The 26,634-nt window shown below is 42.7% G+C and overlaps 2 protein-coding genes across 2 annotated transcripts; both read left to right on the top strand.

The window, feature by feature from the left end:
* The first annotated feature begins 1,599 nt into the window (after window positions 1-1,599).
* LOC138786628 (zinc finger protein 271-like) lies at window positions 1,600-11,994 on the top strand. The gene is made up of 6 exons (XM_069963609.1): window positions 1,600-1,664; window positions 1,758-1,965; window positions 3,083-3,750; window positions 7,717-7,782; window positions 8,123-8,246; window positions 10,777-11,994. The coding sequence occupies exons 2-6, from the start codon at window positions 1,836-1,838 to the stop codon at window positions 11,772-11,774; spliced, it is 1,986 nt and encodes a 661-aa protein (XP_069819710.1). The 5' UTR covers window positions 1,600-1,664; window positions 1,758-1,835; the 3' UTR covers window positions 11,775-11,994.
* Window positions 11,995-20,230: 8,236 nt separating this feature from the next.
* Window positions 20,231-21,943, top strand: LOC138786627 (oocyte zinc finger protein XlCOF6-like). The gene has a single exon (XM_069963608.1). It carries the CDS (start codon window positions 20,231-20,233, stop codon window positions 21,296-21,298), a length of 1,068 nt encoding a protein of 355 aa, XP_069819709.1. The 3' UTR covers window positions 21,299-21,943.
* The last annotated feature ends 4,691 nt before the right edge of the window (window positions 21,944-26,634 follow it).

The raw sequence follows: 26,634 nt of genomic DNA, 5'->3' as shown, positions 1-26,634 counted from the left end.
CTATACTGTACAGTAACTTATATATCACATATCCAGCTGCTGTGTTATCAGGGTTATACAGTTACTATACATTATATACCACATGCTGCTATACTGTACAGTAACTTATATATCACATATTCAGCTGTTTCTAAATGTTTGTTTCATTTGTTTTACATGTTATTCAGAATAAAAAAAAAATCATTATTTTTGGGGGTGTGGAACCAATTGTCTGCATATCAGTGATTTCTTATGGGAAGTTTTGCTTTGGTTTAAGAGTTGATTCGGATTACAAGCGCGTTCCCGGAACAAATTATGTTCCTTTCCAAGGTACCACTGTATATTACATTGTCTACTTTTCTTCCATTCCAGGATCCTCTGCTGATATCTTCTATATAAGAGACCGACCCATCAACCATGGAGAGAGACAGAGACAAGATGGCCGAGAGGATAATAACCCTCACCCTACACATACTCTTCCTGCTTACTGGGGAGGTGAGGGATTGTGGGAGTGATGTCATCATGACATCATTCTTATCTATGGAATAACAGATGGATAGGACTGGAGAGGTGAGGGATTGTGGAAGTGATGTCATCATGACATCATTCTTATCTATGGAATAACAGATGGATAGGACTGGAGAGGTGAGGGATTCTGGGAGTGATGTCATCATGACATCATTCTTATCTATGGAATAACAGATGGATAGGACTGGAGAGGTGAGGGATTCTGGGAGTGATGTCATCATGACATTCTTATCTATGGAATAACAGATGGATAGGACTGGGGAGGTGAGGGATTCTGGGAGTGATGTCATCATGACATCATTCTTATCTATGGAATAACAGATGGATAGGACTGGAGAGGCGAGGGATTCTGGGAGTGATGTCATCATGACATCATTCTTATCTATGGAATAACAGATGGATAGGACTGGAGAGGTGAGGGATTCTGGGAGTGATGTCATCATGACATCATTCTTATCTATGGAATAACAGATGGATAGGACTGGAGAGGTGAGGGATTCTGGGAGTGATGTCATCATGACATCATTCTTATCTATGGAATAACAGATGGATAGGACTGGGGAGGTGAGGGATTCTGGGAATGGATGGAGTGATAGTAATGTGTCTATCCATACACAGGATTACACAGTAGTGAAGAAGTCCTCTAGTGGGCGCTGTGGGGCCCCTGGGTGTGAAGGATGGGGAAGAACCCTGAGCCCAATCCCGGGGCCCCTGATACATGAGGAAATGGAGGAAGAGAAGATCCTAGAAGTCACCAACAAGATGGTGGAGCTGCTGAGTGGAGAGGTGAGACTGTGGCTGCTGGGAATGCTGGGACATTATACAGTAACACCACTGGAGGGGTGGGGGGGATGACTGTGTGATCATTGTGTGTGTCAGGTTCCTATAAGGTGTCAGGACGTGGCGGTCTATTTCTCCATGGAGGAGTGGGAGTATGTAGAAGGACACAAGGATCAGTACAAGGATGTGATGCTGGAGGATCAGCAGCCCCTCCCATCAGCAGGTAATAGACAGGACTATATACACACCTCCTCTCTGTATTATCTGGATGGAAAGAATGAATTCAGTCTCTGTATGTGTCCCCTCCAGTCAGATCCAGTAAGAGAACAGCACCAGAGAGATGTCCCTGTCCTCTTCTCCCACAGGATCAGGATCAGGTAGATGGAGATGTTCCCTATGATCTGTACATCCCACCTGACTCCTACTGTCTGATGACTTTTACAATATTTCTCTCCCATCTTATGAATCAGGGGGAAGATGGGAACAATATTAATGGTATAAACATAATAGTAAAAGAAGAGACGTATACGTGGGATGATGAGCAGTATATGGATGACATCACTACAGAAAAAGATCTGGACTGTTGTAATGCTATAGACATTATGGTAAAAGAAGAAGAGACAGATGTGAGCAGTGATGAGCAGTATAAGGAGGACATCACTACAAGTAACCGCCCAGGTGAGTAGATAACACATGACATGGTTGTGGCACGAGGCCGATATCTACATCATCTGCTGTCACTACTGATTAGAGAAAATCAATTGTCAGGTTCAATGCTTTTCTCTCATTCATCTGTTTCTCTCATCTTTAGTAGTGACCATTACATTCAGCCTTCTTGGGATCATAAAAGGTTTTATTAAGGGGACAGCACTCACCACCTCTAAGGGGATCTGGATCAGTCATATGATGATCTGGGATGGGGGTTTAGCCAAACTTCTCAATTAGATGCAACTAGAAAAGGAATATAAACATAGGGGGAGATTTATCAAACATGCTGTAAAGTGAAGCTGGCTCAGTTGCCCCTAGCAACCAATCAGATTCCACCTTTCATTCCTCACAGACTCTTTGGAAAATGAAAGGTGGAATCTGATTGGTTGCTTGGGGCAACTGAGCCAGTTTCACTTTACACCATGTTTGATAAATCTTCCCCATAGGGTCCATTCCAGTCTATTCAGGGGGGGGGGGGGACATCAGTCCATGATCTGTTGGCCATCAGGCTAGAAGGGATTAGAGCCAGCACTTCTCTCTGTTACCCCTTATAGACCCTACATTGAGCCCTCTATTAGGCATGCTCCCTAATAAGCATGACCCCATAAACACTGTCCCTGGAATTCCCAGACTTTTCAGGGTAGGCTGCTGTGTGTATAAAAGGAGCAGTGCTGTATCAGCCCGTTATATTACATATATGGCGTGCTAAATCTACAATTGTCAGTCCTTCTAGGGCTGCTGGGCGGAGCCTAATGTCTATGGTGTCTATACACACCGAGGAGGAGATCCTGCACTGTCTCTGTGCGCAGCCTGGAAGCCATAATAAAGTTATACTGAGCAGTCTAAACAGCGTATTAAGCCCTGGATGAGCTCTCTTACAGAGCTGCCTCTCTCTCTGCCTGTGTACCCAGGCACTCTCCCTCCCATATACCTCCCCCCCACTCCATAGACTTACATTAGTAGGTCAAACCCTGACCTAGCTACAGGATGGTACGGTGCTAGTTTCAGGTATAGGGTGAATGGGGGAAGATGATGGCTCCTTCCTTAGAAACATTTAATGTGATAAAATCTGCTTTCTTCTTGGCAGCTGAGTGTCCCCGGAGATCAGAGGGACATCAGATATCTCCAGATATTACAGCAGATGGTCAGATCACACAAGATACATATGAAGAACCTTCTATTACCCCAGATATACCCCCAGCCCCTCACAGCAAAGATCTGCCATCTCATCCTTCTATACACGTCCTGTCTACTGATTCATCACAGACTGTGAATGATAATAAAAGTTACAGATGGAATGTCGAATATCAGAATGCTCCCACAGAAGATCTATGGTCATGCTCAGACTGTGGAAAATGTTTTACTGTGAAATCAAAATTTGTTATACATCAGAGAGCTCACAGAGGGGAGAAGCCATATCCATGCGAAGAATGTGGGAAAGATTTTAGTCGGAAATCAGATCTTGGTAGACATCAGAGAATTCACTCTGGGGAGAAGCCATTTTCCTGCTCAAAATGCGGAAAATGTTTTACTCAGAAAGCACATCTAATTTCACATGATAAAACTCACACAGGGGAGAAGCTATATTCATGCTCAGAATGTGGGAAATGTTTTACTGTGAGATCATCTCTTACCGAACATCTGAGAATTCACACAGGGGAGAAGCCATTTTCATGTCCAAAATGTGAAAAATGTTTTACTGTGAAATCAACTCTTGTTAAACATCTCAGAACGCACGGAAGAGAGAAACCCTTTTAATGAACTACTCTACGTATGTGAAATTATAATAACAAAATATATAATAAATCTATTTTTTCTATTTTTTTAAGAATTCTTTTGGGGGGTCGGGTTGTCTTTACAACGTTCGCCTTGTGACAACTCAGACACGTTATCTATCTATGTCCCTCAAGTCAGTAGTATTACAACGATGGGCAGTTTATATAACTCTTATTTTATATATATATGTATATGTATATATCTGATAAATACACATAATAAAAAAGAAATGAGTCACCACTGCAGCCAGGTGGTAGGGAAAGCTAATAGTATGCTGGGCTGTATATATATATATATATATATATATATATATATACATATACTGTATAATGGTATGCTGGGCTGTATGTATGTGTATGTATATATATATATATATACACATACACACACTACCGTACAAAAGTTTGGGGTCACATTGAAATGTCCTTATTTTTTAAGGAAAAGCACTGTACTTTTCAATGAAGATAACTTTAAACTAGTCCTAACTTTAAACAAATCCACTCTATACATTGCTAATGTGGTAAATGACTATTCTAGCTGCAAATGTCTGGTTTTTGGTGCAATATCTACATGGGTGTATAGAGGCCCATTTCCAGCAACTATCACTCCAGTGTTCTAAGGGTACAAACACACACATTGGATACGCAGCAAATACGCAGCAGATCTACAGCAGATTTGATGCTGTGTTCAGTTATTTAGATCCAATCTGCTGCGTGTTTGTTGCGTATTTGCTGCGTATCGCAGCAGTAAATACGCTGCGTATACGGTGTGTGTGTTTATACCCTTATGGTACAATGTGTTTGCTCATTGGCTCAGAAGGCTAATTGATGATTAGAAAACCCTTGTGCAATCATGTTCACACATCTGAAAACAGTCTAGCTTGTTACAGAAGCTACAAAACTGACCTTCCTTTGAGCAGATTGTGTTTCTGGAGCATCACATTTGTGGGGTCAATTAAACGCTCAGAATGGCCAGAAAAAGAGAACTTTCATCTGAAACTCGCCAGTCTATTCTTGTTCTTAGAAATGAAGGCTATTCCATGCGAGAAATTTAAGATTTCCTACAACGGTGTGTACTACTCCATTCAGAGGACAGCACAAACAGGCTCTAACCAGAGTAGAAAAAGAAGTGGGAGGCCGCGTTGCACAACTAAGCAAGAAGATAAGCACATTAGAGTCTCTAGTTTGAGAAACAGACGCCTCACAGGTCCCCAACTGGCATCTTCATTAAATAGTAGCTGCAAAACACCAGTGTCACCATCTACAGTGAAGAGGCGGCTGCGGGATTTTGGCCTTCAGGGCAGAGTGGCAAAGAAAAAACCATATCTGAGACTGGCCAATAATAGAAAAAGATTAAGATGGGCAAAAGAACACAGACATTGGACAGAGGAAGACTGGAAAAAAGTGTTGTGGACGGATGAATCCAAGTTTGAGGTGTTTGGATCACAAAGAAGAACGTTTGTGAGACGCAGAAGAAATGAGAAGATGCTGGAAGAATGCCTGACGCCATCTGTTATACATGGTGGAGGTCATGTGATGGTCTGGGGTTGGTGCTGGTAAGGTGGGAGATTTGTACAGGGTAAAAGGGATTGTGAATAAGGAAGGCTATCACTCTGCACCGCCATGCCATACCCAGTGGACAGCGCTTGATTGGAGACAATTTCATCCTACAACAGGACAATGACCCTAAACACCTCCAAATTGTACAAGAACTATTTCCAGCAGAAGCAGCAGCTGGTATTCTATCATAGGTAATGGAGTCACCAGATCACCACCCCATTGAGCTGTTGTGGGAGCAGCTGGACCGTATGGTACGCCAGAAGTGCCCATCCAACCAATCCAACTTGTGGGAGCTGCTTCTAGAAGCGTGGGGGGCAATTTCTCCAGCTTACCTCAACAGATTAATAGCTAGAATGCCAAAGGTGTGCAATGCTGGAATTGCTGCAAAAGGAGGATTCTGGGACGGAAGCAAAGTGTGATGTAAGAACAATGTTATTTCACATACAAATCATTATTTCTAACCTTGTCAATGTCTTGACTCTATTTTCTATTCATTTTACAACGTACGGTGGTGAAGAAGTGTGACTTTTCATGGAAAACACTAAATTGTTTGGGGGACCCCAAACTTTTGAACGGTAGTGTAGCTCCAGATCATGATACAGATACAGCTCAGCTACATGTACATTACACACAGCTCTGCCTCCTCCTCCTCCATGTGACTGATCACATGACTGTGACATCATGGCAGGTCCTGAAAGCACAGGGGAAGCACAGGGCTCCTGTACAGCTCTGCAGGTGGAGGGATGTGTGGAGTTACTGCAGGGAAGGAGCTGGGGGACAGCAGGAGGATTAACCCCTTAGGGACTGGACTAAGCCTTAGGTATGAAGTGTTTTTTTTTCCTCTGGTTTAAAGCGATACCTGATATATCACATTGTCTCATCTTCTCTCCATTCATCTCCCAACATTCCAGGATCCTCTGCTGATATCTTCTATATAAGAGACCGACCCATCAACCATGGAGAGAGACAGAGACAAGATGGCCGAGAGGATAATAACCCTCACCCTACACATACTCTTCCTGCTTACTGGGGAGGTGAGGGATTCTGGGAGTGATGTCATCATGACATCATTCTTATCTATGGAATAACAGATGGATAGGACTGGAGAGGTGAGGGATTCTGGGAGTGATGTCATCATGACATCATTCTTATCTATGGAATAACAGATGGATAGGACTGGAGAGGTGAGGGATTCTGGGAGTGATGTCATCATGACATCATTCTTATCTATGGAATAACAGATGGATAGGACTGGAGAGGTGAGGGATTCTGGGAGTGATGTCATCATGACATCATTCTTATCTATGGAATAACAGATGGATAGGACTGGAGAGGTGAGGGATTCTGGGAGTGATGTCATCATGACATCATTCTTATCTATGGAATAACAGATGGATAGGACTGGGGAGGTGAGGGATTCTGGGAGTGATGTCATCATGACATCATTCTTATCTATGGAATAACAGATGGATAGGACTGGGGAGGTGAGGGATTCTGGGAGTGATGTCATCATGACATCATTCTTATCTATGGAATAACAGATGGATAGGACTGGAGAGGTGAGGGATTCTGGGAGTGATGTCATCATGACATCATTCTTATCTATGGAATAACAGATGGATAGGACTGGAGAGGTGAGGGATTCTGGGAGTGATGTCATCATGACATCATTCTTATCTATGGAATAACAGATGGATAGGACTAGAGAGGTGAGGGATTCTGGGAGTGATGTCATCATGACATCATTCTTATCTATGGAATAACAGATGGATAGTACTGGAGAGGTGAGGGATTCTGGGAGTGATGTCATCATGACATCATTCTTATCTATGGAATAACAGATGGACAGGACTGGAGAGGTGAGGGATTCTGGGAATGGATGGAGTGATAGTAATGTGTCTCTCCATACACAGGATTACACAGTAGTGAAGAAGTCCTCTAGTGGGCGCTGTGGGGCCCCTGGGGGTGAAGGATGGGGAAGAACCCTGAGCCCAATCCCGGGGCCCCTGATACATGAGGAAATGGAGGAAGAGAAGATCCTAGAAGTCACCAACAAGATGGTGGAGCTGCTGAGTGGAGAGGTGAGACTGTGGCTGCTGGGAATGCTGGGACATTATACAGTAACACCACTGGAGGGGTGGGGGGGATGACTGTGTGATCATTGTGTGTGTCAGGTTCCTATAAGGTGTCAGGACGTGGCGGTCTATTTCTCCATGGAGGAGTGGGAGTATGTAGAAGGACACAAGGATCAGTACAAGGATGTGATGCTGGAGGATCAGCAGCCCCTCCCATCAGCAGGTAATAGACAGGACTATATACACACCTCCTCTCTGTATTATCTGGATGGAAAGAATGAATTCAGTCTCTGTATGTGTTCCCTCCAGTCAGATCCAGTAAGAGAACAGCACCAGAGAGATGTCCCCGTCCTCTTCTCCCACAGGATCAGGATCAGGTAGATGGAGATGTTCCCTATGATGTGTACATGTGAGGCTCTTGCTCTCAGTCTCTGTTTATCCTACACTATTATATGGATGATATTTGTGTAATGAGGAAGGTGGAGATGGTGGATAAAGCGACCATAGACATTACGTTGTGTCTGGATCTTATCCCAGTTTCTGGTTATGGAGACTGCTGGTTGGATTTATTCCTATCTGATCCTTTATTTCCTATGAGACAAACCCCAGATGTGTCTGGCAGAGGCCGATCTTCTCCACTGAGACAACTTAATGCCTCTAGCTATTCCAAGTATACAGTGTATGAGGTTTTTATGGTTATATAACATTTCTTCACAGCTTATGAATCAGGATGAAGGTCTAAACTATATTAATGCTATAAACATAATAGTAAAAGAAGAGGAGACAGATGACAGCAGCGATGAGCAGTATAATGAGGACATCACTACAGGTAGCCACCCAGGTGACCATACACAACATGGAGACATAGACCAGATAACAGGACACACAACATGGAGACATAGACCCAGATAACAGGATACACAACATGGAGACATAGACCAGATAACAGGACACACAACATGGAGACATAGACCAGATAACAGGACACACAACATGGAGACATAGACCAGATAACAGGACACACAACATGGAGACATAGACCAGATAACAGGACACACAACATGGAGACATAGACCCAGATAACAGGATACACAACATGGAGACATAGACCAGATAACAGGATACACAACATGGAGACATAGACCAGATAACAGGATGCACAACATGGAGACATAGACCAGATAACAGGACGCACAACATGGAGACATAGACCAGATAACAGGATACACAACATGGAGACATAGACCCAGATAACAGGACACACAACATGGAGACATAGACCCAGATAACAGGACACACAACATGGAGACATAGACCAGATAACAGGATACACAACATGGAGACATAGACCCAGATAACAGGATACACAACATGGAGACATAGACCAGATAACAGGACGCACAACATGGAGACATAGACCCAGATAACAGGACACACAACATGGAGACATAGACCAGATAACAGGACACACAACATGGAGACATAGACCAGATAACAGGATACACAACATGGAGACATAGACCAGATAACAGGACACACAACATGGAGACATAGACCAGATAACAGGACACACAACATGGAGACATAGACCAGATAACAGGATACACAACATGGAGACATAGACCAGATAACAGGATACACAACATGGAGACATAGACCAGATAACAGGACACACAACATGGAGACATAGACCAGATAACAGGATACACAACATGGAGACATAGACCAGATAACAGGACACACAACATGGAGACATAGACCAGATAACAGGATAGACAACATGGAGACATAGACCCAGATAACAGGATACACAACATGGAGACATAGACCCAGATAACAGGATACACAACATGGAGACATAGACCAGATAACAGGACACACAACATGGAGACATAGACCAGATAACAGGATACACAACATGGAGACATAGACCAGATAACAGGATACACAACATGGAGACATAGACCAGATAACAGGACACACAACATGGAGACATAGACCAGATAACAGGACGCACAACATGGAGACATAGACCCAGATAACAGGACACACAACATGGAGACATAGACCCAGATAACAGGACACACAACATGGAGACATAGACCAGATAACAGGATACACAACATGGAGACATAGACCCAGATAACAGGATACACAACATGGAGACATAGACCAGATAACAGGACGCACAACATGGAGACATAGACCCAGATAACAGGACACACAACATGGAGACATAGACCCAGATAACAGGATACACAACATGGAGACATAGACCAGATAACAGGATACACAACATGGAGACATAGACCAGATAACAGGACGCACAACATGGAGACATAGACCAGATAACAGGATAGACAACATGGAGACATAGACCCAGATAACAGGATACACAACATGGAGACATAGACCAGATAACAGGACACACAACATGGAGACATAGACCAGATAACAGGATACACAACATGGAGACATAGACCAGATAACAGGACACACAACATGGAGACATAGACCAGATAACAGGATACACAACATGGAGACATAGACCAGATAACAGGATACACAACATGGAGACATAGACCAGATAACAGGACACACAACATGGAGACATAGACCCAGATAACAGGATACACAACATGGAGACATAGACCAGATAACAGGATACACAACATGGAGACATAGACCAGATAACAGGACACACAACATGGAGACATAGACCCAGATAACAGGATACACAACATGGAGACATAGACCCAGATAACAGGATACACAACATGGAGACATAGACCAGATAACAGGACACACAACATGGAGACATAGACCAGATAACAGGACACACAACATGGAGACATAGACCAGATAACAGGATAGACAACATGGAGACATAGACCCAGATAACAGGACACACAACATGGAGACATAGACCAGATAACAGGATACACAACATGGAGACATAGACCAGATAACAGGATAGACAACATGGAGACATAGACCCAGATAACAGGACACACAACATGGAGACATAGACCCAGATAACAGGACACACAACATGGAGACATAGACCAGATAACAGGACACACAACATGGAGACATAGACCAGATAACAGGATAGACAACATGGAGACATAGACCCAGATAACAGGATACACAACATGGAGACATAGACCCAGATAACAGGACACACAACATGGAGACATAGACCCAGATAACAGGACACACAACATGGAGACATAGACCAGATAGCAGGATACACAACATGGAGACATAGACTCAGATAACACATATATTACACATAGGGAAGACTGATTAAATGTATACACTTTTTTAAATATAATACTCAATAATAAACCCATCTTTCTTCTTGGCAGCTGAGTGTCCCCGGAGATCAGAGGGACATCAGATATCTCCAGATATTACAGCAGATGGTCAGATCACACAAGATACATATGAAGAACCTTCTATTACCCCAGATATACCCCCAGCCCCTCACAGCAAAGATCTCTCATCGCATCCTTCAATACAATTTCTGGCTATTAATTCCCCAAAGTCTACAAAGGAAAATAAAAGTTTGGGAAGGAGTGATGAACGTGAAAGAGCTCATACAGAAGAGAAGCCATTTTCATGTTCACGATGTGGAAAATGTTTTACTGTGAAACCAAAGCTTGTTGGTCACTCACAAAGTCACATAGGGCAAAAGGTGTTTTCATCCTCAGAGTGTGAAAAATGTTTCTTAGAAAAGGAACAACTTTTTGGGCTTCAGAAAACTCACACAGGGGAGAAGCCATTTCTGTGTTCAGACTGTGGGAGATATTTTACTACAAAATCACTACTTGACCTACATCAAAAAACTCACACAGGGGATAAGCCGTTCCCATGTCCTGAATGTGGGAAATGTTTTGCTTTAAAATCGAGGCTTGTTAGACATCTGAGAATTCACACAGGGGAGAAGCCATTTGCATGTTCAGAATGCGGTAGATGTTTTAATGATCAATCAAGTTTCGTTAAACATCAAAGAACTCACACAGGGGAGAAACCATTTTCTTGTTCAGAATGTGGGAAATGTTTCAGTGTGAGTTCAAATCTTGTTAAACATCAGATAACTCACACAGGAGAGAAGCCATGTTCCTGCCAGGAATGTGGGAAATGTTTTACTCAGAAATCAGATCTCAGAAGACACCAGAGAACGCACACAGGGGAGAAGCCATTTGCATGCTCAGAATGTGAGAAACGTTTTAATGAAAAATCAAGTCTTATTCTTCATCAGAGAATTCACACAGAGGAGAAGCCATTCCTTTGTCCAGATTGTGGGAAACGTTTTACGAGAAAATCACAACTTGTCTTACATCAAATGACACACTGCGGATAAAGAAATCTCATGTTCAGAATGTGGGAAATGTCATGATGCTGGTTTGTTATTCTCCAATTATTAGAAGATTCTTTTCACTTTTTTGTGGTTTTCGAGTAAAAAGAACTTGCTATTTATTTTTAAGGAGCCCTAGATTCCTTAGTGCTGTGTATATATAAGGGTTGAACATAAGAATAATATAAATTCAACAAAACAACATCAATAAAGGATGGAATTAACAGCAATGTTTCTATCTTTGCAGATGACACCAAGCTTTGTAGTACAGTACAGTCTATGGATGATGTGCAGGTGTTACAAGCTTTGTGGTACAGTACAGTACAGTCTATGGAAGATGTGCAGGTGTTACAAGCTTTGTGGTACAGTACAACAGTACAGTCTATGGAAGATGTGCAGGTGTTACAAGCTTTGTGGTACAGTACAATAGTACAGTCTATGGAAGATGTGCAGGTGTTACATGCTTTGTAGTACAGTCTATGGATGATGTGCAGGTGTTACAAGCTTTGTAGTACAGTACAGTCTATGGAAGATGTGCAGGTGTTACAAGCTTTGTAGTACAGTACAATAGTACAGTACAGTCTATGGATGATGTGCAGGTGTTACATGCTTTGTAGTACAGTCTATGGATGATGTGCAGGTGTTACAAGCTTTGTAGTACAGTACAGTCTATGGAAGATGTGCAGGTGTTACAAGCTTTGTAGTACAGTACAATAGTACAGTACAGTCTATGGAAGATGTGCAGGTGTTACAAGCTTTGTAGTACAGTACAGTCTATGGAAGATGTGCAGGTGTTACAAGCTTTGTAGTACAGTCTATGGAAGATGTGCAGGTGTTACAGTCTTAGTAGTACAGTACAGTCCATGGAAAATGTGCAGGTGTTACAAGCTTTGTAGTACAGTTCATGGAAGATGTGCAGGTGTTACAAGATCTGTAGTACAGTACAGTCTATGGAAGATGTGCAGGTGTTACAAGCTTAGTAGCACAGTACAGTCTATAGATGATGTGCAGGTGTTACAAGCTTTGTAGTACAGTAGTACAGTACAGTCTATGGAAGATGTGCAAGTGTTACAAGCTTTGTAGTACAGTACAGTCCATGGAAGATGTGCAGGTGTTAAAAGCTTTGTTGTACAATACAGTTCATGGTAAATGTGCAGGTGTTACAGAACGACTTAGACACATTGAGGGGAAATTTATGAAGGGCTTTGTGCCTATTTTCGGTGACTAATTGGATTTTTCACCCATTTTTGTTCTAAGTTCTTTTTATGAACCAGTATTTGACAGGCGAATATTTTTTAGATGCGACTTTTTTTAATCTGCCTGTTTTGAGTATTCACCCAAAAGTTTGTATAATCCGGGATTAGCGCCCAATTTATAATTTGCAACTTTTTTTTGCAATTTTTTACTTAGATACATTCACTATGGCAGTGCTACATTTTAATGAATGAGTCACAAGATATTGGAACAAAATAAACACCAATCCCCATTGGAATAGTTGCACTTATTAGACTCCTTAATAAATGTCCCCCATTGAGTGTTTGGGCGTCCACTTGGCAAATGAGGTTCGATGTGGATAAATGTAAAGTTATGCACCTGGGTACTAATAACTTGCAGCATCATATGTCCTAGGGGGAGTAATAACTTGCAGCATCATATGTCCTAGGGGGAATAATATCCTGCGTGCATCATATGTCCTAGGGGGAATAATAACCTGCAGCATCATATGTCCTAGAGGGAGTAATAATCTGCAGCAGCATATGTCCTAGGGGGAGTAATAACCTGCAGCATCATATGTCCTGGGGGAAGTGATAACCTGCAGCATCATATATCCTAGGGGTAGTAATAACCTGCAGCATCTTGTGTCCTAGGGGGAATAATATCCTGCGTGCATCATATGTCCTAGGGGGAGTAATAACCTGCAGTATCTTATGTCCTAGGGGGGGTAATATCCTGCGTGCATCATATGTCCTAGGGGGAGTAATAACCTGCAGCCTCATATGTCCTAGGGGGAGTAATAACCTGCAGCATCATATGTCCTAGGGGTAGTAATAACTTGCAGCATCATATGTCCTAGGGGAAGTAATAACCTGCAGCATCATATGTCCTAGGGGGAGTAATAACCTGCAGCATCATATGTCCTAGGGGAGTAATAACCTGCAGCATCATATGTCCTAGGGGAGTAATAACCTGCAGCATCATATGTCCTAGGGGGAGTAATAACCTGCAGCATCATATGTCCTAGGGGGAGTAATAACCCACATGCATCATATGTCCTAGGGGGAGTAATAACCTGCAGCATCATATGTCCTAGGGGGAGTAATAACCTGCAGCATCATATGTCCTAGGGGGAGTAATAACCTGCAGCATCATATGTCCTGGGGGGAGTAATAACCCACATGCATCATATGTCCTGGGGGGGGGAGTAATAACCTGCAGCATTATATGTCCTAGGAGTCGCTGATGGAGAAGGATCTGGTTGTACTTGTAGATAATAGACTACAGAACAGCACACAATGTCAGTCAGCGGCTTCTAAGGCCAGCAGGATATTGTCATGTATATACCAGGCATGGACTCACGGGACAGGGATATAATATTACCGCTCTATAAAGCTTTGGTGCGCCCCCATGTGGTGGACGCTGGTCATTTCTGGGCACCAATTCATAAAAAGGACGTTCTAGAGCTGAAGAGGGTACAAAGACGGGCAACTAAACTAATAAGGGCAATAGATCATTTTAGTTATGAGGAGAGATTAAAAGAATTACATTTGTTTAGTCTGGAGAAGAGACGTTTAAGGGGAGATATGATTAACTTATTTAAACATATAAATGGCCCCTACAAGAAATATGGGGAAAAGATGTTCCAGGTAAAACCCCCTCAGAAGGACAAGAGGGCACTGCCTCCACCTGGAGAGACAAGGGGGCACTGCCTCCGCCCGGAGAGACAAGGGGGCGCGGCCTCCGCCCGGAGAGACAAGGGGGCGCTGCCTCCGCCCGGAGAGACAAGGGGGCGCGGCCTCCGCCCGGAGAGACAAGGGGGCGCGGCCTCCGCCCGGAGAGACAAGGGGGCGCGGCCTCCGCCCGGAGAGACAAGGGCTCAATCTCTTTCAGTCTTTTCCATGAGAACAGTGATCTGTCACCCCAAGATCCGATCAGAGCAAAAACAGCAAAAACTTCACTACAGGAGAGACAAGTTCTTAGACCAAAATATTGGTGACAATGTACAGTGTATGAACTGTTCTTGTGCTGTTGTGTATGGTAAGGCTCCAGTGTGAAGAAGTGACATGAAAATTGTGGAGAACCATATGCCATTGATGGGAGAGGTAGATGTCTATGAAGGTGTGTGACGGTGGATGACACAGTACTGGTATAGCAGCTTACTGATGGTCACTGCACCACATTACACATATACAGCTCAGCTACATGTACATTACACACATATACAGCTCAGCTACATGTACATTACACACATACAGCTCAGCTACATGTACATTACACACATACAGCTCAGCTACATGTACATTACACACATACAGCTCAGCTACATGTACATTACACACATACAGCTCAGCTACATGTACATTACACACGTACAGCTCAGCTACATGTACATTACACACATACAGCTCAGCTACATGTACATTACACACATACAGCTCAGCTACATGTACATTACACACATACAGCTCAGCTACATGTACATTACACACATATACAGCTCAGCTACATGTACATTACACATATACAGCTCAGCTACATGTACATTACATATATACAGCTCAGCTACATGTACATTACACACATACAGCTCAGCTACATGTACATTACACACATACAGCTCAGCTACATGTACATTACACATATACAGCTCAGCTACATGTACATTACACATATATACAGCTCAGCTACATGTACATTACACACATACAGCTCAGCTACATGTACATTACACATATACAGCTCAGCTACATGTACATTACACACATACAGCTCAGCTACATGTACATTACACATATACAGCTCAGCTACATGTACATTACACATATATACAGCTCAGCTACATGTACATTACACACATACAGCTCAGCTACATGTACATTACACACATACAGCTCAGCTACATGTACATTACACACATACAGCTCAGCGACATGTACATTACACACATACAGCTCAGCTACATGTACATTACACATATATACAGCTCAGCTACATGTACATTACACACATATACAGCTCAGCTACATGTACATTACACATATACAGCTCAGCTACATGTACATTACACATATACAGCTCAGCTACATGTACATTACACACATACAGCTCAGCTACATGTACATTACACACATACAGCTCAGCTACATGTACATTACACACATATACAGCTCAGCTACATGTACATTACACACATACAGCTCAGCTACATGTACATTACACACATACAGCTCAGCTACATGTACATTACACACATATACAGCTCAGCTACATGTACATTACACATATACAGTTCAGCTACATGTACATTACACATATACAGCTCAGCTACATGTACATTACACATACAGCTCAGCTACATGTACATTACACACATACAGCTCAGCTACATGTACATTACACACATATACAGCTCAGCTACATGTACATTACATATATATACAGCTCAGCTACATGTACATTACACACATACAGCTCAGCTACATGTACATTACACACATATACAGCTCAGCTACATGTACATTACACACATATACAGCTCAGCTACATGTACATTACACATATACAGCTCAGCTACATGTACATTACACATATACAGCTCAGCTACATGTACATTACACACATATACAGCTCAGCTACATGTACATTACACATATACAGCTCAGCTACATGTACATTACACATATACAGCTCAGCTACATGTACATTACACACATACAGCTCAGCTACATGTACATTACACACATACAGCTCAGCTACATGTACATTACACATATATACAGCTCAGCTACATGTACATTACACACATACAGCTCAGCTACATGTACATTACACACATACAGCTCAGCTACATGTACATTACACACATACAGCTCAGCTACATGTACATTACATATATATACAGCTCAGCTACATGTACATTACACACATACAGCTCAGCTACATGTACATTACACATATATACAGCTCAGCTACATGTACATTACACACAGGGCTCTGCTGCAGGCATATATAACACACACATACACAGCTCTGCTCCACACACATCACACACATCACACACAGCTCTGCTGCACACACATCACTTCAGCTCATCCAGCACAGCAGAGTCCTGCATACACTGAGCAGCAGCCCCTGATCATGTGACTCCTCCTCCATATGACTGATCACATGACTGTCACACCATGGCAGGTCCTGGAAGCACATGGTAGATGCTCTGTCCAAGTAAATCTATGTACCCTTGATGACATCACGCCCATGTGACTTGTTTGGGAGGAGCTTACTCTGCTCCTGTACAGCTCTGCAGGTGGAGGGATGTGTAGAGTCCCTGCAGGGAAGGAGCTGGGGGACAGTAGGATTAACCCATTCAGGACTGGACTTTATTAAGTTTTAGGTAGGAAGTGTTTTTTCTCTGGTTTTGAAATATATTACATTGTCTCATCTTCTCTCTATTCATCTCCCATCTCTACAGGATCCTCTGCTGATATCTTCTATATAAGAGACCGACCCATCAACCATGGAGAGAGACAGAGACAAGATGGCCGAGAGGATAATAACCCTCACCCTACACATACTCTTCCTGCTTACTGGGGAGGTGAGGGATTCTGGGAGTGATGTCATCATGACATCATTCTTATCTATGGAATAACAGATGGATAGGACTGGAGAGGTGAGGGATTCTGGGAGTGATGTCATCATGACATCATTCTTATCTAGGGAATAACAGATGGATAGGGCTGGAGGTGAGGGATTCTGGGAGTGATGTCATCATGACATCATTCTTATCTATGGAATAACAGATGGATAGGACTGGAGAGGTGAGGGATTCTGGGAGTGATGTCATCATGACATCATTCTTATCTATGGAATAACAGATGGATAGGACTGGAGAGGTGAGGGATTCTGGGAGTGATGTCATCATGACATCATTATCTATGGAATAACAGATGGATAGGACTGGGGAGGTGAGGGATTCTGGGAGTGATGTCGTCATGACATCATTCTTATCTATGGAATAACAGATGGATAGGACTGGAGAGGTGAGGGATTCTGGGAGTGATGTCATCATGACATCATTCTTATCTATGGAATAACAGATGGATAGGACTGGAGAGGTGAGGGATTCTGGGAATGGATGGAGTGATAGTAATGTGTCTCTCCATACACAGGATTACACAGTAGTGAAGAAGTCCTCTAGTGGGCGCTGTGGGGCCCCTGGGTGTGAAGGATGGGGAAGAACCCTGAGCCCAATCCCGGGGCCCCTGATACATGAGGAAATGGAGGAAGAGAAGATCCTAGAAGTCACCAACAAGATGGTGGAGCTGCTGAGTGGAGAGGTGAGACACTGGCTGCTGGGAATGCTGGGACATTATACAGTAACACCACTGGAGGGGTGGGGGGGATGACTGTGTGATCATTGTGTGTGTCAGGTTCCTATAAGGTGTCAGGACGTGGCGGTCTATTTCTCCATGGAGGAGTGGGAGTATGTAGAAGGACACAAGGATCAGTACAAGGATGTGATGCTGGAGGATCAGCAGCCCCTCCCATCAGCAGGTAATAGACAGGACTATATACACACCTCCTCTCTGTATTATCTGGATGGAAAGAATGAATTCAGTCTCTGTATGTGTTCCCTCCAGTCAGATCCAGTAAGAGAACAGCACCAGAGAGATGTCCCCGTCCTCTTCTCCCACAGGATCAGGATCAGGTAGATGGAGATGTTCCCAATGATCTGTAGATTTGAGGCTCTTACTCTCAGTTTCGGCTTATCCTACACTATTATATGACGTGATGAGTAGCAGAAACCCACACCACACTAAGACAGAACCACTAAACCAGGAAGAGATGCCGCTAACAAGTCCTTGCCGTGGATAAGAGATTGCTGTACGGGGTGCAGACAATGGAGCAGAGGTATACTGATGTGTAACGAGATCTTCAGCTGAATGTCTTCATTGTAACCACGGAGAGCAGGGAGGGAGGGAGCTTGGTGCAGACGTGTCCTGGGACGGCCGTATCGAGGACCACCCCTTTGTCGACCAGGTGCACCTAGCTCCTCTCCCCCGCTCTGTGTGGTTACAATGAAGACATTCAGCTGATGATAACGGGTGAGTGCTACTTTTTGTATCTCTTGTTACACATTATATGGGTTAGGGCCCTATTCCACTGGACAATTATCGTTCAGATTATCGTTAAATCGTTTGAATCTAAACGATAATCATTCAGTTGAAATGCAGTTAACAATTAACGAACGAACGAGAAATCGTCGATCGCTTTAGAAGACCTGGACCTATTTTTATCGTTGCTCGTTCGCAAATCGTTCGCATTGAATAAGACATCGTTCGGTCATTCACAGTAGATACGAAAGCAATAGCGACGAAAAAAACAATCGCAAATACGATCATAAGTAGCAATTATCGTTCCATAGAAATGAGTGAACGTTTTCAGGTCTTTCTCAATAGCAGTCGTTTAAGATTGTTAACGATTATGCGAAGATAACCGTCCGGTGGAATAGGGCCCTTATACTTGTGTAATGAGAAAGGTGGAGATGGTGGATAAAGCCGACCATAGACATCACATGGTGTCTGGTGTCTGGATCTTATCCCAGTTTCTAGTTTTGGAGAGAACAGAGTGGATTTATTCCTATCTGATCTGTTATTTTCCTACAGACAAATCCAGATGTGTCTGGCAGAAGGTGATCCCCTTCACTCACACAACCTAAAGCCTGTCTAGCTGTGTCGCATGTACAGTGTAAGAGGTTTTATTGATGCTTTTATAATATCTTTTCAAAGTTTATGGATCAGGATGAAGGTCTGAACTGTATTAATGCTATAGACATACTAGTAAAAGAAGAGGAAGAAGAGACAGATGACAGCAGTGATGAGCAGTATAAGGAGGACATCACTAAAGGTAACCGCCCATTTGAGTAGTGACCACTAAATGCAGAGAACAGTCACACATTCTCCTCAGTCACCGGCTGTAACTATTCTGTGTGGAATATTATAAGCTCTGTGTCCTGTCAGTCTATTCTGCTGTATACGACCTTATTCAGCCAAAATACAATCTACGCAATATGGAGACATAGGCTCAGATGATGGGGTGCTGTCCTGTGGGATATGGGAGGCATGAATAATTGAGAACATGGCCGGTGCTCATCTTCACACGGCCATGTCCGAGCTGATATAATTCTGATGCCCGTGTAATGTTACACATAAAAACTGACTGACATCCCTTTTATCATAGTAATAAAAATGTTCTTATTCTTGGCAGATGAATGGGAGGGACATCTGTTGCCTTCAGATTCTACAACAGATGATCTTATAACACAACATTCTATTACCCCAGATATACCCCCAGCCCCTCACAGTGAAGATCTGGCATCTCATCCTTCTATACACGTCCTGTCTACCGATTCCTTAAATTCTGCTGAGGAATATAAAAGTTTTGGAAGGAGTGCTGAACATGAAGGAGCTCATACAGGAGAGAATAAATGTTCACGATGCAGAAAATGTTTTACTGTAAAACCAAAGCTTGTTGGTCATCCGGGAAGTCAAACAGGAGAAAAGCGGTTTTCATCCTCAGAATGTGAAAAATGTTTTTCAGAAAAAAAACAACTTTCTGGGCGTCAGAAAACTCACACAGGGGAAAAGCCATTTCTATGTTCAGATTGTGGGAGAAGTTTTGTTTCAAAATCACTACTTGACTTACATCAAAAAACCCACACAGGGGATAAGCCATTTCTATGTTCAGATTGCGGGAGAAGTTTTGCTTCAAAATCACTACTTAACTTTCATCAGAAAACCCACACAGGGGATAAGCCATTTCCATGTCCTGAATGTGGGAAAAGTTTTTTTTTCAAATCAAAGCTTAGTAGACATTTGAGAATTCACACAGGGGAGAAGCCATTTGCATGTTCAGAATGTGGGAAATCTTTTAATGATCAAACAAGTTTTGTGAGACATCAAAGAACTCACACAGGGGAGAAACCATTTTCATGTTCAGAATGTGGGAAATGTTTTTGTGTGAATTCACAACTTACTATACATCAGATATCTCACACGGGTAAGAAGCCATATTCCTGCCCGGAATGTGGGAAATGTTTTACTCAGAAAGCAGAAGTCAAAAGACATCAGAAAACTCACACAGGAGAAAAGCCATTTGCTTGCTCAGAATGTGAGAAACGCTTTAGTGAAAAATATAGTCTTGTTGCACATCAGAGAATTCACACGGAGGAAAAGCCATTCCTTTGTTCAGATTGTGGGAAACAATTTATAACTAAATCAAGACGTGACTTGCATCAAATAATTCACTGCAGATGAGTTATTCTCATGTTCAGAATGAGGGAAATGTCACACTGTTAAAGTCGGTTTCTTATTCAGGGCTGAAGTTGGTTTCCAATTTCTTAGTAATTTTTCTTTGTCATAAAAAGAACTCAATCAATTTTATTGATATCAAGGTACAGTCAGTGCATGTGAAATTAGCCGAACATTTGAATCAGCTGGCAAAGAAATGGGCAACCAGGGGGCCACTTGTCTGACACTGCAAGCACATAGGGATGGATGCCTCATATCCAAACCAGATGGGTTCAGCCTTCCATAAACAGATTCCTGGCATAAAAACTGGCATTAAAGTGGGCACATTTCAAAGGGTTATGAGTTTGGTGGCAAAGACCTTACACGTCCAGCACACAAAGAAGGATGCCACACAAGAAAATCTGTTGAGTTCAGAGTGGCACAAAGTAGTTCTATATACAAAAAGGCCCGTGGAGCCTCAGTTACGAATCTCAAAACACGGAACAAGGCAGATATCCCTCCAGGGAAGGGCCTAGAAAAGGGATGGCTCCTGTACAGAGACACACCAAAGCACCATATTAACCCTTTGAGGACCAGGCCCAAAATGACCCAGTGGACCGCGCAAATTTTGATCTTAGTGTTTCCGTTTTTCCCTCCTCCCCTTCTAAGAGCTCTAGCACTCTCAGTTTTTTATCTACAGGCCATGTAAGTGCTTGTTTGTTACAGGAATAGTTGTACTGTGTAATGGCGTCTTTCATTTTACCATAACATGTATGATGGAATTCCAAATATATTATTTATGAAGATATAAATAGGTGAAATCGCAAAAAAGAATGCAATATGGTAACGTTTGGGGGGTTCCTGTGTCTACGTAATGCACTATATGGTAACAGCGACATGATACTATTATTCTATAGGTCAGCCCGAACACAACCATATGCAGGTTACACAGATTCTCTAATGTTATATATATTTTTTTAAAATGAAATCCTTTTTTTTGGCAATTAATTATAAATAAAATGGGCCTATTGTGACGCTTATAACAGTTTTATTTTTTCACCTACGTTGCTGTATGGGGTGTCATTTTTTTCCGCCATGATCTCTAGTTTTTATTAATACCATATTTGTGAAGATCGGACGTTTTGATCACTTTTTATTAATTTTTTTTTATATATAATGTAACATAAAATCGTTAATCCGCGCACTTTTTTCCCTCTTTTCGTGTACGCCGTTTACTGTTCGCAATGACGCTTGTTATATTTTAATAGATTGGACAATTACGCACGCTACGGTATATTATATGTTTATTTGTTTGTTTGTTTATTTATTTATATAATGGGAAAGGGGGGTGATTTAAACTTTTATTGGGGGAGGGGTTTTGGGGTTGTGTGTTAGTGTTTTTAACTTTTTTTTTTTTTACACATTTGAAGTGCCTTTGGGGGACTTTTACATCCAGTACTTGGATTTTTACACTGATCATTGCTATGCCATAGACATAGCAGTGATCAGTGTTATCGGCGATCTGCTCATTGAGCCTGCCTGTGCAGGGTAAGTGACCAGAGCGCCGATCGGACCGCACAGAGGAAGGTAAGAGACCTCCGGCGGTCCGTTCTACCGATCGGGGCCCCCGCAGTCACACTGCGGGGGTCACGATCGGTAAGTGACAGGGGACTCCCCCTGTCACACTTAAACGCCGCGGTTGCGCCGCGTTTAAGGAGTTAATAACACGCGGCAGCGCGATCGCTGCAGCGTGTCATTGCCGGTGAGGTCCCGGCTGCTGATTGCAGCCGGCCCCCACCTGCTATGAACCGCGCTCCGCTCCGGAGCGCGCTTCATAGCGGGAGAAACACCCAGGGCGTACAGTTACGCCCTAGGTCGTCTGGGGACAGACTTCCATGGCGTAACTATACGCCCTGGGTCGTCTAGGGGTTAAGTGGTCCCTTCAGTCAATATACAATTCAATTACCAGTCTGATGATATGACCAGGGAAATACCAAGGCCAGGTGTCTATCTACAGACAGTTGTTTCGGGGTTTTACCCCTCATCAGTCTGGAGCAGGATGGAGCCTCACAATCACTAACTGACACAATTTTCTACACAATTTTTTACACATTTTTTACTTTTTCATTATATTTTTTTCCATTGATATTCACTATATATTTGTTAGGATGTTTTTGTTTTTGCTTTTTATTAAAAAGGGTATAATTTAAAGGTAGCGCTCTCTCATGATAATTCAGCTTATAGTATGCTCTTTATATTACGCATATAGTGTTATAATATAGCGTATTTAATAAAAAATTGCCTAGTGTTATATTATTGTGGTTTGATTGCGTAGAATGTTTTTGGGAGCACTGTAACTGGTGTCATTTTTAGACAGACATGATGATGGGGGTGGGGTCTGATTACATTCTGTAAAACATTGTTACACTTGCGCCGTTATGTGTATCTCATATCTTGTGTCGTCATGTGTATCTTGCCACAGGAACTATGTTAAGAGGGACAGATTTTAGGTCTAATGTCTATGAAAACCCGTCTGTAAGGTTACGTGATGATGTGGGCGGTGCTTCCTTTATATGGTTCGGGGAGCGCTGTCACGTCTGCCTTGTTGTGTTAACTGCATCTTTTTTGTGACACTTGGTGTGGTGAGGATTTTAACTACCGTATTTTCCGGCGTATAAGATGACTTTTTAACCCTGAAAAATCGGGATTAAAGTCGGGGGTTGCCCCATACGGTGGGGGCTCAAAAATTGCCCCATCCCCAACGTATGGGGCGACCACTATGGGCCTCTTCGATGAGACGCTCTGCTGCCGGGGAGAGGTTCGGCGATCTCCGTCTCCTGCGCAGCTAGTGTACGTCACACTGCCTGCGCCGGGAACGGTACCGGAGGCACGCGGAGGCCGGGAACGGGCCCCAGATGAGTTAAATGTTTGTTAAATTTAGCTGCAGTTAACCCCTGCCTGACTGCAGGGCTGCGGTCAGGCAGGAGTTAATTTTTCGGCGTATAAGGTGAACCCTTGACAATCTGCTTAAAAGTCAGGGGTCGTCTTATACATCCAGTCGCCTCATACACCGGAAAATACGGTATATATTGAATGTATTATGATCATGTGATGGTTCTATATGCCCATACTAACAAACATATGATGACTTGTATCCTTTCCCCAAGAACTAAATAACATTGTCAGCATTTTGGTGCTCGGTCTGCAGATGACAGGTAGGTTTATTTTAGCCTTTCAGCTACCAAAGGTGATTATTTTCATCAAAGGGATGTTAAAGGGGAACTCCGGATAAGAAAAACTTGTTTTCTATTAAAAGTACATTAAAAGTTATATAGCACTAATTTTACTAATTGTAATGGGTGGGGACTGTCATGATCAGCTGAAGGAAATGCATTCCTTGCATTCTGGGAACTGCTCAACCAGGAAGGACAGAAACACAATACAGAAAAAAAAACAAAAACAAATGGATTTTTGGTAGTTTCAAAACTGGGATAGATAGGTAAGTAATGCTATATGCTTCTGCAGAAGTTTAATTTTATTAACCTGTACCTGGAGTTCCCCTTTAAGGCTGGGTTCACACTACGTATATTTCAGTCAGTATTGTGGTCCTCATTTTGCAACCAAAACCAGGAGTGGATTGAATACACAGAAAGGCTCTGTTCACACAATGTTGAAACTGAGTGGATGGCCGCCATATAACAGTAAATAACCATTATTTCAATATAACAGCCGTTGTTTTAAAATAACAGCAAATATTTGCCATTAAATGGCGGCCATCCACTCAATTACAACATTGTGTGAACAGATCCTTTCTGTGTTTTCAATCCACTCCTGGTTTTGGTTGCAATATGAGGACCACAATACTGACTGAAATATACTCAGTGTGAACCCAGCCTAAGGCTGCGTTCACACTACGTATATTTCAGTCAGTATTGCAACCAAAACCAGGAGTGGATTAAAAACACAGAAAGGATCTGTTCACACAATGTTGAAATTGAGGGGATGGCCGCCATATAACAGTAAATAACGGCCATTATTTCAATATAACAGCCGTTGTTCTAAAAAAACAGCAAATATTTGCCATTAAATGGCGGCCATCCAGAAATATACGTAGTGTGAACGCAGCCTAAGGGTGTATGGAGAGAACTCAAGCCCGCTCCATTAGTAGCTGCTGGCTATTGGACTATTTAGACGCCGCTGTCAAAACTGGTTTCAAACGCCCTTCACATACCTCTTTGGTGGTCCAGGTGTAAAGTTTGGCTTCCCATAATGATATCACGGGGAACCATTCCATCGTCAGTACAGCTCAGTCCTCTCTAGGTTACCTGACTTACCAATTGATTCCAGCACAATACCCCTTCCTAGAGCACCACACCCAGCCTCCAGCACCGTACTCCTTCCTCCAGCACCGTACTCCTTCCTACAGCACCACACCCAGCCTCCAGCACCGTACTCCTTCCTCCAGCACCGTACTCCTTCCTACAGCACCACACCCAGCCTCCAGTACCATACCCCTTCCTCCAGTACCATACCCCTTCCTCCAGTACCAGCTGCATCTAAATAGTGCAACTTTTTACTGAATACTGGTTCATAAATAGAACCTAGATATAAATAGTTAGGCATTAGAGATGAGCGAGTAGTGAAATATTCAATCAAATAGGCACCGAGATTCGACTATTCGAACAAATATTCGATCCCATTATAGTCTATGGGGAAAAAAATTGTGGCACTTGGAAATCAAAATTCGACCACTTGGAGGTCAACAAGTCCCCCATGAAACCTCCCTAGACGATGCAAACACCTCTGGAATGACACTGGGACATCAGGGGGAGCATGCCTGGGTGCACCCAACACCCCAAAATCACAGTCTAATGCCACTCACCGCAGTTGCGAAGGAAAAATATTTGTGAACGCTTTATGAACGTTTACAAATGTTCACACATTTTGTTCGTATTTAAGCGTTACATACATGATTCCAATGTGCGTCCGTAGAGCGTCATGTTATTCGTGTGTATCACGCATTATGCTGTAGCAGTATGTATGATGTGCCTTTTTCTGGGCTACTGGAACAATATGTATCATGTGCCTTTTACTGGGCTACTAGAACAATAGGTATCACATGCTTTTTATTGGGCTACTGAAACAGTATATATCAGGTGCCCTTAGTGGGCTAAACCAGGGACACTATAAGTCACTTGTACACACAGGGTATTGGAATGAATACAGCTGCTGCTGCTGCTGTTATATCATCTATTTCTTAGCACTGAGAAGTGCTTTGGATTCAGTGATGACTTTTTTGCTGGATCTCAGCCCCAAAAAGGACTTTTGGCTTCTGTAGTAATCCTGCCTAGCCAAAACGCTAC

Source organism: Dendropsophus ebraccatus, chromosome 3 (assembly GCF_027789765.1).
Source record: "Dendropsophus ebraccatus isolate aDenEbr1 chromosome 3, aDenEbr1.pat, whole genome shotgun sequence".
NCBI classification, from domain to species: domain Eukaryota; kingdom Metazoa; phylum Chordata; class Amphibia; order Anura; family Hylidae; genus Dendropsophus; species Dendropsophus ebraccatus.
Note: the sequence above shows the minus strand (reverse complement) of the source record. Positions and strands in the feature narration are given on the sequence as shown.